The following is a 15,502-nucleotide window of genomic DNA, read 5'->3' on the forward strand; positions in this document are numbered from 1 at the left end:
GTAACTCAAGCCCTCCATTCCAGGCAACAAACTTGTGAGTCTTTTCTCTGGAGGAGAAATATTTATTGAGGACCTCATCTCCTGCAGCTCCATATGATGATGTCCAATTTGGTCTCTGAGGGGACCTATTCTCTCTAGTTACTCTTTTTTTCCTTAGTATACTTAATGAAATCTTTTTGGATCCTCCTTAATCACCTCTACCAAAGCTATCTCATATCCCTTTTTTGCCCTCCTGATTTCCTTGTGTATACTCCTGCATCGTCTATACTCCAGGGATTCACTTGATCCCAGCTACTTGTACCTGACCTATGCCTCCTTTTTGCTGACCAGAGCCTCGATATCCCTCATCATCCAGGGTTCCCTACTCCAGCCAGCTTTGCCCTTCCCTCTAACAGGAACATGCAGACCTTGAACTCTCAGTTTCTCACTTTTAAAAGCCTCCCACTTGCCGGATGTCCATTTGCCTGCGTATGTTTCAGATCAGTGGCACAATGGATGGAAACAGTTAATGGCTTTCTCAGCATCACCTGCTTTAAAGCGCTGGTGGAACACACTGGATTTTCATTCCATTGTTTTTCTGATGTACTGTGATCTACCATTCTGCAGGATTTAAGTTCAATACGTGCTGCCCTTTCTCATGGCAGAGGTAAGCCACAAAAAATATATATTAAAATAAAACCATGATTGAGTAACACTAAGGAAAAATTATAATTCCTACCTGAAGTTATTCAAACTGTTTTGTGATGCATGTGACTTACTGGAAGCATTATGATGAGCTCTGTTTTCAATAGTAAGACCATCAGTGCAAATATAGTCAGTCTAAGGCCTTAACTACTTTGCAAGGGGGCTCTTCAAATTCAGATTGCATTTTGTAAGTTTGTATTTGATGTACAGTTTGTATAACAATGAAGACATTGAGTATTCTACTTATTTCAATATAATTAATGAATAATGAAATGTACAAAATATGCTGATAAGGCTGTCTGCTGAAATTATAATAGTGATAATGCTTTAAATGCATGCATTGCCTGTGAAGCACTGTGATATCCTGAGGACACGAAAACATTATGCAAATGTACATTAGTTCTTTTGCTGTAATTAGTAGTCGTGGTTTTCTGAACAACGAATTTAAAGCTCTGTGGGAGATAGTAATCATGAATTATTATCCTATAACCAACTTGGCTGTATTGTTGCAATATAGTGTATCAGTCCCAGATTTTTAATTGTTGTTTTTCCATATATATATTTAAAGATTTTACCATGTGAAAATTGCAGTCATTAGATTCAGTTTGAATGAAAGATGTTTTGGGTGACTTTTTTTAAATATAGAGGAAGTATAATAAGATCATTGGATTTCAGAGTGTCTGCGACCTCCAGTTGAAGAGCGAACAAGTGAGCCTGTTGAAGTAGAGGACGTAGAAGAAATTGGTGTTTATGAAGTACTCACACCAAAAGAGGCACTTGATGTAGAAAAAATAATGGAACAGTTTGACCAGTCTATTTCTAATTCCGAAGCTTTTGCAGAGAAGATGAGCAAAGATCTCCATGTATTAGATGAGGTATTCGTTTAAAAGAAAGATGTTTAAAAATCCTAATGTATTTGCTGAATGTTCCACACAGGTTTGGTGTTTATTTAGCTTTCTGAAACTTGGATCTTCTTGGAGTGATGCACACTGTTTCATTTTTCAGTTAATACAATGTGCCCTTTACAACATTTAGTCGTTTAATTACTACTTGATTGGTTGAATTACTTACAGAATTACTGAAAGCTGGTATATTCTGTAAAAAGAAAATAACATTGATGTCATAAGTATTTACATGAGTAAAATGTGTACATGCATTTCCATGATAAATAAAACTTCCACTTTCTATAATTCTGCTATATTGCCAAAAAATCTGGTGGACATGGAAAACAGGTTACCGATATTAATGAGTAAACATTCAATGGTTTTGAAAAGCAAAGTGTTGCAGACATAGAGTAAGGTATTAGTTATATACTGCCAAGCTATAGGAACATTTAATACCTTAAATAAAAGTGGTTTACTTAATATATCCCTAGTACCTAATATTTCACATTTTAAAAAAAAATATATAATTTTAAGGTCCAACTCGATTATGAATTCAATCAATTATCTTGATAGTTACTGTGAAAATCTAGCAGTTACATTTCATAGTTTCAAAATCTGACACATCAAAGATGTTCAAAAATAAGTCAGATTTTAATTCTCCAATTGGAAGTCACCAATTATTCGCTTTGAATGGTAGTAATATATAAAATTCAAGCATGGGGAGGCCATTCACCTTTCATACCTGCACTGCTCTTCAATATAATTGTGATCATCCAGAATCAGTACCTTGTTCCAGTTTTGTCCCCGTATCCCTTAATCCATCCAGCCCTCAGAATATCTGACTTCTTGAATATATTTAACGATATGGTTTCAACTGCTTTCTTTGGTAGAGAATTGCTCAGGTTTACCACCAGAATTAAAGAAGACATGTGAATTACTACTTTTTAGTAAAAGGTCCTTTTGAATTGTAGTGACCTGGAATCAGTGATTATTTTTCATTTTAATGTATTTGCTGTTTGTGATGTACCCTCCTTGCTTGATTGCTTTCCAGAATACCTTTTCAGCTGCAAGTGTGATCTTGAGCTTCTGAAGTAAAAACAAAAGATACTGGAAATACTCTGTGGAGAGAAAAACAGTTAACAATTTAGGTCAACAACCCTTTAAAAGAATTGAAAAAGTTGTCCCATTTTTTTTCAGCATTTTCTGTTTTTGTTTTATTTTTGACTTGTAGTTATCAAGCTTCTAGCTGTTTGACTCTCTAATCTTGGCTTCACTCCCTCTCTGACCTGTCGCTCATCTTCTTTCTACACTGTTCACATAACAGTCATTGTAGATACTACCTCCATCTTTTCTGACACCAGCCATTAGTAATGGTTCTAGGATGCCCAGTTACACTTCTGCCACAACTGTCTTTTTTTTAATTGTTTCTTGTCCCATCGTCACCTTCCTTTTGCCTTTAGTGTATCAATCAACGTCATTTAATCTCTCTTGCCATCCACCCTAAATCAGACTTTAATTTTTATATTAGTGTCTCCCCACCACCCCCCACCCCCCAACCTCCTCTTCCATGACTTAAAAGTCCTGTTACTTCCCTAACTTTTCTATTTCTGATGAAAAGTACTGCCTGACTTGCTGATTATTTCCACCTTTTTCTGTTTGAATTTCAGATTTTTAGCCTCTGGATTATATTGTTTATGTGCAAAAACCACGTCACAAACATTTTATCATGAAAATATATACTATATGTACAGATAACTGCACATTTTTAAAAGTGTGTAGGCATGTAAGTGACATTTCTGGTGACAGTGTATATTTAGGTTCTTGTACATCCTTCAGGCAAACATACGATCAATCATTGTGTCTGAGAAGCAAGTAACTGAACTGATGGAGTTGATCGATGTGAGTCTTGTTGAAGTGAGAAGCATTGAGCAGACCCTTCAGACCTATGAAGAACTGCTACAGAGTGTTAAAGAACAGATGGACCATATTCACAGGAGCAATTATCAGTTACAAGCCATTGATTGTAACCAACAAAAACTGTTAGAGGAAGTAATTTTTCTTGTGGTAAGCAAACAATATGAGCTACAGGTGGGACAATAAGGTTGTCATTTACAGATTACCTTTTAAAGTAACAATTTTTAGGAAACACGGGCAAACCCAAAAACGTGTAATGTGATATGTACACTGCTTCATTTTGCATGAGTGAAGCCTCAAATACTTTCACAGGAAGGATAAATGATTTAAAAGAAAAACAGACATGTTTTGCACAATTTAAATTGTGCATTTATTGCTAAAAGATGCTACGCATGGAGAAAACTTCATGTATACTGCATCCATTTTGATTCTTCCTTCATTTTCCTTGTGTGTGGAAATGAATTGGAAGGCTATGTAATGAAGCATACAGTGACATAACTCATTGGAGTTCCAGCACGTGTAAATCTTGTGCTCTATGTAACTATCTGCTATATGTAACTTCAGTGCTTCCTTATAACTTGGCCTAGTTTCTGCAGGTCTGTTTTGACAAACTTTCTTCGAAGGTTTATTTAAAGAATAATTAAAGTCAAAATTAGAGGTCTCATTACTCAAACAATTCTCATGTTTTGCATTCTGCATGCAATTTGACAGACTTTTATGTACTCTTTGCTGTAAGAATGAAAGTAATCAGATAGTTTTCTAACAAAGAAATTGCCCTTACAGATATTAAAATGGTGTAGATATAGCATTGGTTTGATGCTTTCTCTATTTCACTCCAACAAATTGACTGACGTCTACTTTAGAAATTAAACTGTTGTGCTATTTATTCATTTATTTGTTGTTACTATGCTTTTCTCTTTTCTGATTGAGACTGCAGGCAAATGTCATATTGGGAGTAGTTTCATTCATAGTCTTTTATATACTGGAAACTATTTGAAACTAATTTGTTCAGCACAGCTTTGTGGGCCAAAGGGCCTAAATTGTGCTGTAATTGTTCTATGTTCTAGTTAGTTTCTATTTGCATGACCTCAATTTAGCCTGAGAGAGGGGAATCTATTTCTCCATTCTAAGTATAATTATAGAATTTCAAATTACTGTGTCGCTTGGAACCTCCAATTTAAGATGTCTTCATTTCCACGTTCTGTATTTTTGATTGGTTCCTGAGGAACAAATGTTTGTATTAGAGACACATTTGATCTCTATTTTCCATTTCTTAGAAAGTAAAGCCCAATAGCTCAATCTTTTATGATGAAAACTGAAGCAATTAGTTGACATCTTGGCAACAACATTAAGCATTTAGCAGTGTCATGAGGATACATAGTGAAACTATATGCAGAAAATAATCTAAGGAGGAATGAAAAAAGTCTTATCAAAGTAAACAGCATGTTATTTCAATTTAATTTTTTTGCGCACAATTAGGTTAATTTAAGTTAGCAATTTAAGAAGAGAGGCAAGTGCGCAAAGTGGCTTTCTGTCTGCAGGTTTGCTAGCAAGGAAGATTTTTTTCTTTGCATCTTGCAGTACCACAATTCCTACTTGCCCCTCTTGTTATAATGCAGTGAATATTTAGTTTAGATTTAAGGATATATTGTTGCATTGTCTATGCTGACAATTTTTTCTTGTACGATTTAAATGATTTAACATTGCTATATCTAATATACCATGATCTGCATGTTTTTATGATTATTGTTATAATAGGACAAGTTGGACCTTACTGAAGAGCATCAAGAGGCTTTAAGGACTGGTGATCTGTCCACACCTGAGAGCTTACAGGCTTGCATTGCTGCTGTTGAAGCTTTGAATAATTGTATGAATGTTAGGTTATTACCAGGTATGTTCTATTTTAACTTTTCTGCTTTCCTTTATGCAGCTTGTACCTCTTGGAGTTAATGAATGTGTAAGTCCTATAAATACATATCAGTCAGTTTTGTATAAGTTTCAAGAACTGGTTAACTTTGAGAGGAGGGGAGGTGGAGTGTCCATCTACTTGAGAGAACTGAAATATACACGAATCAACCAATTAACTTTAAGATTTTAGACTTTAAAAATAAATGCTATGAAGTGCTTTGAAATGTCCTGCAGTTGTGTAGTATCTTTCTGGAGACGATGAAGCTTTACCTAGCACCTGATGTGAAAACATTCTGTTTTACTTTTGAGTATATATGTTTTTTTAAATAGAATTTAAAAAATACAAGGATACCTTTACTCAGCACAAATTGAACAAAATACTCACCTCCAGATTGAGAAAGCAACCTATTGGCAATTAAAGGCTACAGATTGATATACAATATTTTTATAATCAATTGCCACTTCCAGTAGCCTCCATTTCCCATTTTATTTTTAAATTTGAACACAGGCTAGGAAAGTTCAGATCTCAATCCTTCATTTGTCTGAAGTTAAATGATCTTGACCAGGGCAACAATAGATGTGCTACTTTTGTTATCGATGCTAAAGGGAGGAGAAAATAGCCAGAGTTCCTGTGCTTAATTGCCATCCACACCTGGAAAATGTGGAATGGAAGCACTATCGTTTTGGTGGAAGTAGATGATACTGCAAACCCTCACACATCTTAAATGGTTTTCGGAGTTCCAAGTTGGGAAAATCGTATCACCTCCTGTAACTATTGCTGGCTGCTGTCAACAGAAACCTAACATAGGTGACTTCACTACAGCTTTGCAGATATGAAATGTGAGCTGTAGAATGATATAGTGCAAAATGATGTAACCTTAATTATTTTGCTGAATCTAAATTATAAATGATTAAAATTAAAAACAAAACATGTACAAAACTGGTTCTTAGTAATGATCTTTACATTTCATTTGTACTGTAAATTATAATTCCCATTTACCAGGAGAAGAACAGTTTGAAGGTTTTCAATAAGCACTCATCAAAAGACGGTGATGTGAAGTCAGTTGCACGATGATGTTTAATATTAGAAGGGAGCAACCTGATGTTTAACTTTCTGTGGAACAGAAAAGGTCTTGGAACCAAAAAGCTTGTAAATTAATGAAATAAGTGAGAAACTTTTTATTGGTCCAAAATGAACTTATCTTTTACCAGTGGTTCAGAAGAACTGCCAGTGAGGTACTCCTCATGGGTTAATTCATTCCTTCCACAGAGTATTGAGGCAACATATAGGTGTCCTCAGCTAAGGAATTGCCTGATGCTTAGTTGCTGCTTCTACTGCTGCACTTTGCAAGATAGCCGTAGCAATGAGGCTACAAGCTTGATTAGAGCCTTATGCGCACAAAAGCTTACTGTTGCTTCATGTTTTTACATAGGAATGCAAGTTGTGGGCCATTATCTATAAATTTAGTTGTTAATGTTAACTTGGAATTCCCCTTAATATTTTGGTTCTATTAGGCCATCGGAAGCTACAAAGTGTTGTAGAACAATTAATAACGTTTGAAAACTTGCGACAACTGTTTGAAAGTCGATTCATACGGCATATTAACAATATATTTGTGCTACAGGTAAGAGTAATGTTAATAAAGTAAGACATTTCTTGGAATAAACTAGTCAGAAAAACTTTTGTAAAGCTTACTGGGATATGCATAGCAAAGCTTTAAGAATGTGATGGTGATCTCTTGTTCCTGTTTATAAACAGTTTTCTTAATACTTTGATAAACTAAAGCTAAATGCATTGAAAGTCAAGCCTCATTAGTTGGCTGTATCATTTTTGAGTACAACCTTGATCTAGCATTTCTTAAATTGAATAGATAGTTGTGCAAGTAAGCTGATTATAATTTGATTTTGATGACAATACTTTTGATGCTTTTTTTTCTTGCTGAGTAAATAGTAATTGACTGGGCAATACTCTGCAATCTAACTGTTGACAGTTTAATTAAATATTTTACATCAAGCTTTCAGCAGACCCCAAAAAAAATTGTTATCCACGTGGCATTGTTAACTTATTGAAACACTTGAAATTAGGTGGTCATTATCAGTTTGTTCCTGGTTATAGCATTGGCCCAGAATTTCTGCTGAGGTGCTCACTGCTTGCACAATACAGCTACTTATGCACTAAACCCACAATTACCTGGAGCAGGTTCCCTGGCACAAACCTCTTCAAGTAAACCAACTTCAAAGCCTTTTCAGTGACAGGCTGCTCAATAATTAATGCAAACCCTGTCTCCAGAATTGGTTTTACAGTCAGTTCAGCCTTGGACTTATTGGCTGTCAAAGTGATTGAATGCTGACAATAGAAAACATTCAAAACCCATTGACAATTAAACATATGGTTTACAATTTTCAAAATTGTTAAAACTATTTAAAATACAAAAAAATACAGAACACTGGTATATGCATTTCCCCACAACTGATCTTCTCCATTCCAATAAAGGCTCCAACTCTGCTTGGAAATTACCACTTTTTACTTAAATATCAGGTCATTACTTCCAACAGATAAACCAGCTCAAAGCAGTTTTTTGATTTTTCATTATTTAGACTTTGCTGGCAGGCAAGGACAGCATTTATTGCCTGTCCTTAATTGCCATTGAAAAGTTAGTGTTGTGCCACTTTGAACTTTATGCAGTAGTAAAAGTGGTCCCAATATTATTTTGGTAGTGAGTTCCAAGATTTAGACTTGGTGGTGATGAAAGAACAATGATATGTTTCCAAATCAGGGTGGTCTGTGAGTTGGATGGTAGTGTTCTCAGACTGCCTTTTTCTTGATGATAAAGGCTGGTTTGGAGGTAGCCTCGACGAGTAACTGCAGTGCCTGCAGTTAGAAGGTCTGTCTTGCATTTATAGTCTATCACTTGTAGAATGTGTGAATACTTAGTGTGATTAATCAAGCAGGCCCACTTTTTCTTGGATGGTCTCATGCTTCAAATGTTGTTGGAGTTGCACTAATCCAGACAAATGAAGAGTATTCCATCATATTCCTGATATGTGCCTTACAGATGATGAAAAGGCTTAAGGCTATTGAACGGTTTTCAGTTGCCACAAGATGGCAGTCACAGGATGCCACAGTGTTTATGAACTGTTCCAGTTGAATTTCTTTCCAACAGTGATGACTGGGATGCCGATGATGCAGGATTTGACAATGGTAAAGCCATTGATTGTAGGTGATTAGACTATCTCTTGGGAATGGTCATTACCTGGCATTTGTAGCATTGATGTTATTTGGCATGTTATTATATCAGATATACACTCACAGTAACAATATACATTAGTATCTGTAGACAATATTTCATTCATGCACTAAAGTACTAAAGGTAGTAATGTCAAAAATTTCACCAATTTTCTCTCTTCTTGGGGGGACCTCTATTCACAAGTATAAGCCATTATTTTTAAGTTTGATCCTATTGGCAAGTGCTAAAATCTGTTGTAATACTAAAATCAGTGTGAACATTTGGAATGTTGAATCTGGAACCTTCTTAACCTGTATAAATTCATCTATTCTTTTTAACGGTGAGGAATCATTCCATAGATACCAGTAGCCCTTATCAAATAACCATCTTGGTAGCTGAGCCTTGTGAACTAACAGCAAATGTCTAATCTGTAGAAAGTTAACAACACAGGACTGTCACTCATGATTAGGGACCATGAATTTTCTTTCCCTGGAGGTGGTGTGGGAACCCTTGATCTGCATGCTTAGTAACATACCAAATTAACTAAATAAAATGTCTTTGGTGTTTTTTTTTCCCTATTGGCATTTTTATTTATGTTGTCTAGAAGTTTTGCTGAAATATTTGTGCAACCTGGAAGGGGGAATTGAGTGATTTTGTTTCTTTTGGCGAATATTCTGAAGACTTTTTAACTTTGTCTTGCTTTTAAGGGAAATGACTCAAGTGTTAGCTTGATGCAGCAGACTGGAGAACTGATCTTCCCCAAACATAAATTTTATCATGATGAATTGTTACCATATAATCCTTTAATGGCTTGGCTAAAAAGCAGCAACCCTGTTATTTTTAATGACTTGTCTAAGGTATGTTTACTTGCCTGTCAAAAATGTGGTTTATAAGATGTGAAAGTCAAGAATGGTGTAGTGATGTTGATGTGTGATTACTTATTCATATGACATTGCCCTTTCTTTAATTATGATATTAATTCATTTAATAAACTGGTTAATGTCCCTTTTAAAACCAAAGGAAGTTGTCAACTACATTGGGCTGGAGTCTGCAATTAAAATCAAGTGACATTAACAACGCTCAATTATTACCATTAAAATCAGGCACAAACTTCCAGGACCTGCACTTATGTAAATCAGGAATCTTCTAAGAAACAAGTATTTGAAATGTATGGAATGAAATGAAGCTGCTCAACTTGCCAATTATGTAAACATACAAAATCATTATAGTTTATCCATTCCAGTGTAACTAAAGTTTTAATTGCATAATAACTTATTCTCAAACAACCCCTGACACTTTAAAAAAAACTGAGACTGAGGATGCAGGCACTAGAACAGAAGCAGTCAGCAGCATGAATAATTTTGTTAAAAAGTAGAAGCACTGTAGAGGTCATCATTTGGTTCAGCTTGTAAAGGAAGTCAGTTGGTCTGCAAATCAGTTTGTGAGGTTTGGTTTTATGAAGAGGGCCAGGAGTTGAGAGGGCTAGGGTGGCTTAGAGGACCACTATTTGGAAAATAATCAAAACACAGTCGTGGGGAGCTGCAGATGTCATCAAGGGAAAGATCAGGTGAAGAGCAGATGATTAGTCAAGCAGTTAGTGAGCAGGATTGAGGGAAATCGGTTGTGGGGGGGGGGGGAGTTGGGGAGAGGATTAGGGAGAAATCAGAATTGACTGAAGGGGTGTAAAGAAGTTGATTGTGGGTCTTGACATTACTTGCAGTGAGGTGAGTGAAAAAAACTTAAATCTGTCTGGAAGACAATGGCTTCATACTCCCTGGCAGTGACTTGGGTAATGTTGGGCCCCCTTGGTGTGAAGCAAGTCTCAAGACTATGGTTATGGTATGCTTCAGTTTCTTTAAGCAGATGGGTTATGTGCACTTTTATCAAACCATGCGTTGCACACCAGCTGACATCACTGAGCTCACCCAGCTGTACCTGTACGTGTGTATGTGTTATATCCTCTGAGAACCCAAGGCAAAACACTGGATGTTCATCAGTGTATGAGATACAGTTATTAATAAAATTCCATTGTGTAGTGTACAAGAATGTTGCTGTCTGCGAATGAAGTTGTAGACCAAAATGCCTGAATAGCAGAGCAAAACCATGTATAGTACTGGGAACTATATGGACTCAATTTTGTCTGTCAGCTTAGGCCATGAACCCAAATAATCAGTTGGATCAGGGGATGGCCGTGGATATAATTGCAAATTAGGAAAGCTGAAATAAGGAGCTTCAGCATCAGGCACATCTTAACACAGTTCATGAGTGAGGCTACAAAATAGCTGTTCCTACCACTCAATGAAAGAACATCTGATGGAATGATCTTTGAGACTATTTGGAATTCATTACATCCTTGATATCGATCCACAATAATACAGGAAAAGCTATGATTAGATTTTTTTTTTGATGACTATTACAAGTTTTCCCTTCTCACCATTTTAATTCTGTTTGCTCTTGCATCAGGTATATACTGAAAGCATTAGAAAACTTTATGACAAACAAATCAAAGAATTCTTTGATTTACTGAAGTTTAAATTGACTGGGATAAAGGATGGCATGAAATTCAGTAAGTATGCTAAGGTGGCAACAACAGGACTGACAGCAAATAGTCTTATTGTGATGAAGCTCACAAAAAATACTTGACACGGACATTACTATGGCTAGCCAGCTGTATGAAATGCATTTATGATGATCAAGTAATTTCCCCTGCCCTTCTTAAAGTCATTGATCTTAAATTGTAAACTTAAGTAACTGTGCCTTGCTATAAACTCAAACAATCACAAGATAAATGTAAACATATAAATCATAGCTTCCAGGCAAGACTGTCATACTCCTTTCCGGTTTGAAATTTGAAATGAAATCAAAGTTACCAGATTTTGAAAGCAGAGTTCATTTTGCATAACTTATCTCAAAAACAAAAGTGAATGATTTTCCTTGTTCTGGATACTTCTGCCAATGGAAATGGGCAAATAGAAACTATTAAAAACTTTAATTATCATAAACATCTCAATAACCTCAAAAATCCTTTAATTTTCCACGTTCAGTGAAAGAAATGTTTAGCTGATGCAATCATCCTCGTTCATGAACTCTTTTTATTTTCAGTGTCATCTTGACAAATTTTTGGTTTTGGGTGCTTCCTAATGTGTGGTTCCCAGAGAAAAATTCAGTACTCTAGCTGGACTATAACAAATATTATGTGGTTGTAATATGTTTTCCACCCCTTTCTGTATTCCAGTTATCTTGAAGTAAAGACCAGCATTCCATTAGTCTTTTACATTGGATTTTGTACCTGTTGTCTAGCTATTAGTGATTTCTGTATTTTCTCTAAAAGCCTTGTAATTGCCAGAGAATAACAAAAAAAGGAAATGGTGCCAAAAAAAGGAAGTGAGGAATGATAGAAACAAGTCTGGGTGACACATTCTCTATGGTTAAGCAATCACATTTATAAGATGTGGTTTATGTTCAAGTCAAGATGAATCATTCTCTTCCCTTTTTGAAGCCATTAGCTGGGACCTGGTACAGGATCTCGACCCAATACATTGACTATCCTCTTGCATCCACAGATGCTGCTTGATCTGCTGCATTCCTTCATTAGCTTAGTTTTCTTTCGCTCCATATTCCAGCATCTGCCATCTCTTGGGTCTCTATAATTTGATACAGGCTTACACAAATACAGGTTTGCACAGGTGCATTGAAAAACTTACTTGCAACAGCATCACAGGCACGTAGCATCATGTAATCAGCACCCCTATTTCCATACTTTGAAATCAATAGATACCATGCTAAAGCTTATTGAGCAACTGAGGTTCTTTGAAGACAGGAGACACTTGCAGACACTGTTTTGAACCCTTTCAAGGCCTTGCATATCCTAATAATGATTCCACCTTTTGATATATGCAGAGGGTATAGCTTCTTAGTTGCATATTAAGTGGTTAGTTAGCTTCAGTGTAAATTCATTGCAGAATAAACTGGTGCAGTGGTGTGATCCTTAAACTTGATAGTGCATTGATTTTTGACTGTTTACACTCCCTTGGATCATCTTGGGATGTTTTCTACAATTAAAGGGCCAATATAACAAAAATTTTACTTGTGATGATGCCAGGAAACATCCTTTTTATTTTATGTGTAGAAATATCTGTTTAACTCAACCACAGCTGACTTCCTGTGGTACATGGAGGATAAATACTTTCTAAAAGTAGTGAATTAATACAATGAGGAATTATGGTATCAAATATTTAACATACAAGGTCTGCTTTCTTTGTTGTGCTGTGACTTTTAGAGATTCAGGAAAGTTTTGAAAAGCTGACTGCTTCCACATCCAATCTGCAAAAAACATTTTTCAGAAATTCTTTATATGAGCATTTAGAATCAGAAACTGACTTAACAGATCGTGGAATCCTGGACAAGGTATAGCAAGTTTCCATGCCTGTTATTTGAATAAATCAGTTTAATAATACTGTGTTGTTGGTACCGTCAGAGTTCGTTCAATGTATGTTTGAAGTTTGAATTTTTCTGATAAATGCATTAATTGTGCATATTTGGTCATTCTCATCAATGCTTAAAAGTCAGCTGCATAATGTGATGGATTTTACCCTGAACCATTTAAAAACCATTGCCTAAAAAGTCAATCATGTAATGCAGTGTTCATGTCCATTATGTACTACTTGGATTTGGGTTACATCTTTTACTTGCCACTCCCATTATTTCAGCATGATCACATTCTAAATGTATTATTTTCATCTGTGTTATTTGATCACTTTTTTCCTACACCTTGTATCAGACTTCCATTTGTTTTATTTTAAACCTACTCTAGTTTCCCAAACCCCTTACTTGTTTAAAAATGTTCATCTGACGAAAAGTGATCCACCTGAAATATTAACTCTTTGTCACTTTGTGGTGTTACCGACCTGTGTGTTCACTCCATTGAAGACTACAGTCTTCACTCCATTGCCAGGATGTGACTCCCAATAATCTTTTGTGTGGTACCTTATCGAAGTCCTTCTGAAAGTCCAGTACACCAAACTGGTTTGCTCTTATCTACTTACCAGTCAGAACCTCCAAGAACTCCAACAGATTTGTCAAACGTTCTACTTTTATTCTCAGTGGTCAGCCCAATTTGGTTTATTCATTCCTCAAAGGTGTATTTTTGCTGCTAGCAAAAGTACTCTATTGCAAACTTTTTTTTGACTCTCAATGGCATTAACAGACCATTTTCACAGTGAATTGCACAATTTTATGGATAAGGACTTGTATTTTGATCAGAATGCCTTTTCCTTCATTTATTGAGTAGGTTCTCCCGATAAGGTGATTGACGTTGACAATTTAATAAGCCCCTAATGGTCTTGGATTCATTTGAAATTCAGCAGTCAGCTTACACTCGCATTTGACCAGTCTGGCTGCCAATACTTTTGGCTTGTTTAAAAACAGATAAATACTGTCAACTCGTCCTGGAAGTACCATGTTTATTACATTATGTATTTCGTCTTGCTGAATACGGTCTACAACAAATTTAAACAAGATGTTTTTTTTTACTTTGTGTCTTCAACAAATCTATTTTCTAGCATACTCTTTTGCTTAAGAAAGCAAGGTATTTCTGTGACATTACATTAGACCCTCTATTGAAAAAATAGTTGATTTGTGCATCTGTTCACAGCATTAATTTACAATGAACTGACTTTAAATGTTTGGCTTCTTTTCTGGTTTGTGTGCTGTCATCAAGGCAAAGGATGACCAGGACAGAGAATGGAGCACTTCCTCGTATTGTACAGAGGTATGGCTTAATCTCAATAAATAAAAATCAAAATTTTATTTACCAATAAATTTCGTTATTGCCTTCAAGATGGCATATGAATGGGTTAATTTGCCGTCAATGAAAAACAGTTCTATACCATTGTCAAAAATATGCTTGGCATTTCTAGTATTTTCTATTCTTGTGTTAGGTTTCCATCATCTGAAGTACAAGAACACAAGAAAACAGGAGCAGGAGTAGGCTGCCAGGCTCCCCTGCATCTGCCCCACCTTTCAATATGATGGCTGTTCTACGCTGGCCTCAATTCCTCCACAGTGCCAGTTCCTCATGACCCTCAATTCCTCAGTCTTTCAAATATTTATCAATCTACACCTTAAGTATATCCAATGATCTGGCTTCCACCAGGCTCAGAGGCAGAGAATTCCAGAGATTCACACCCTCTGAGAGAAGACACTTCTATGCAGCTCAGTTGCAAGTTACAGGCCCCTTATTTTGTAGTTATGTCCCCTTGTTCGTGACTCTCCCATGAGTGAAAACATCTCAATGTTTAACCTGTCAGCACCACACCCCCCCCCCAGCATCTTGTATATTTGAATAAGCTCACCCCTCATTTTTCTAAACTCCAAGGAATACACACCCAAAATATCTACTCTCTCTGGAGAGGAAAACCCACTCATCCCAGGAATTAGCTTGGTGAAACTCCTTTGGAACTGCCTCTAAAGCTACTATATCTTTTTTATAGGTGAATGTACCAAAACTCTGCACAGTATTCCAGGTGTGACCTTGCCAAAACCCTGTACATCTGTAAGAAAGCCTCCTACTCTTAAACTCCAACACCTTCGCAATAAAGACCAACGTGGCATTTGCTGCCTTGTTGGATCTGCTTGCTAAATTTTTATAATTCATGCACTAGAATACCTAGATCCCTCTGAACTTCACTCACGTAGTCTCTCTCCATTTAGATAATAATCCACCTTTTGATTCCTCTTACCAAAATGCATCACCTCGCACTTCCCCATACTAAACTCCAGTTGCCAGGTTTTCGCCCAGTCACTCAATTTATCTATATCCCATTGCAGAATCTCAATGTCCTCATCACAATATGCCCATCCACCTATTTTCATACCATCAGCAAA

The 15,502-nt window shown here is 36.2% G+C and overlaps 1 protein-coding gene across 3 annotated transcripts in view; it reads left to right on the plus strand.

The window, feature by feature from the left end:
- LOC127573834 (exocyst complex component 1-like) overlaps positions 1-15,502 on the plus strand; it is a 57,293-nt gene that overhangs the window by 14,094 nt on the left and 27,697 nt on the right. For all 3 annotated transcript variants that reach the window (XM_052022344.1, XM_052022345.1, XM_052022346.1), the window contains exons 4-11: positions 1,360-1,559; positions 3,405-3,632; positions 5,241-5,373; positions 6,906-7,015; positions 9,325-9,474; positions 11,081-11,183; positions 12,897-13,024; positions 14,337-14,387. In XM_052022344.1, the coding sequence (XP_051878304.1) occupies positions 1,360-1,559; positions 3,405-3,632; positions 5,241-5,373; positions 6,906-7,015; positions 9,325-9,474; positions 11,081-11,183; positions 12,897-13,024; positions 14,337-14,387 (1,103 nt within the window). The remainder of the gene's footprint in view (positions 1-1,359; positions 1,560-3,404; positions 3,633-5,240; positions 5,374-6,905; positions 7,016-9,324; positions 9,475-11,080; positions 11,184-12,896; positions 13,025-14,336; positions 14,388-15,502) is intronic.

This window comes from Pristis pectinata, chromosome 8 (genome assembly GCF_009764475.1).
Source record: "Pristis pectinata isolate sPriPec2 chromosome 8, sPriPec2.1.pri, whole genome shotgun sequence".
Lineage (NCBI taxonomy): Eukaryota > Metazoa > Chordata > Chondrichthyes > Rhinopristiformes > Pristidae > Pristis > Pristis pectinata.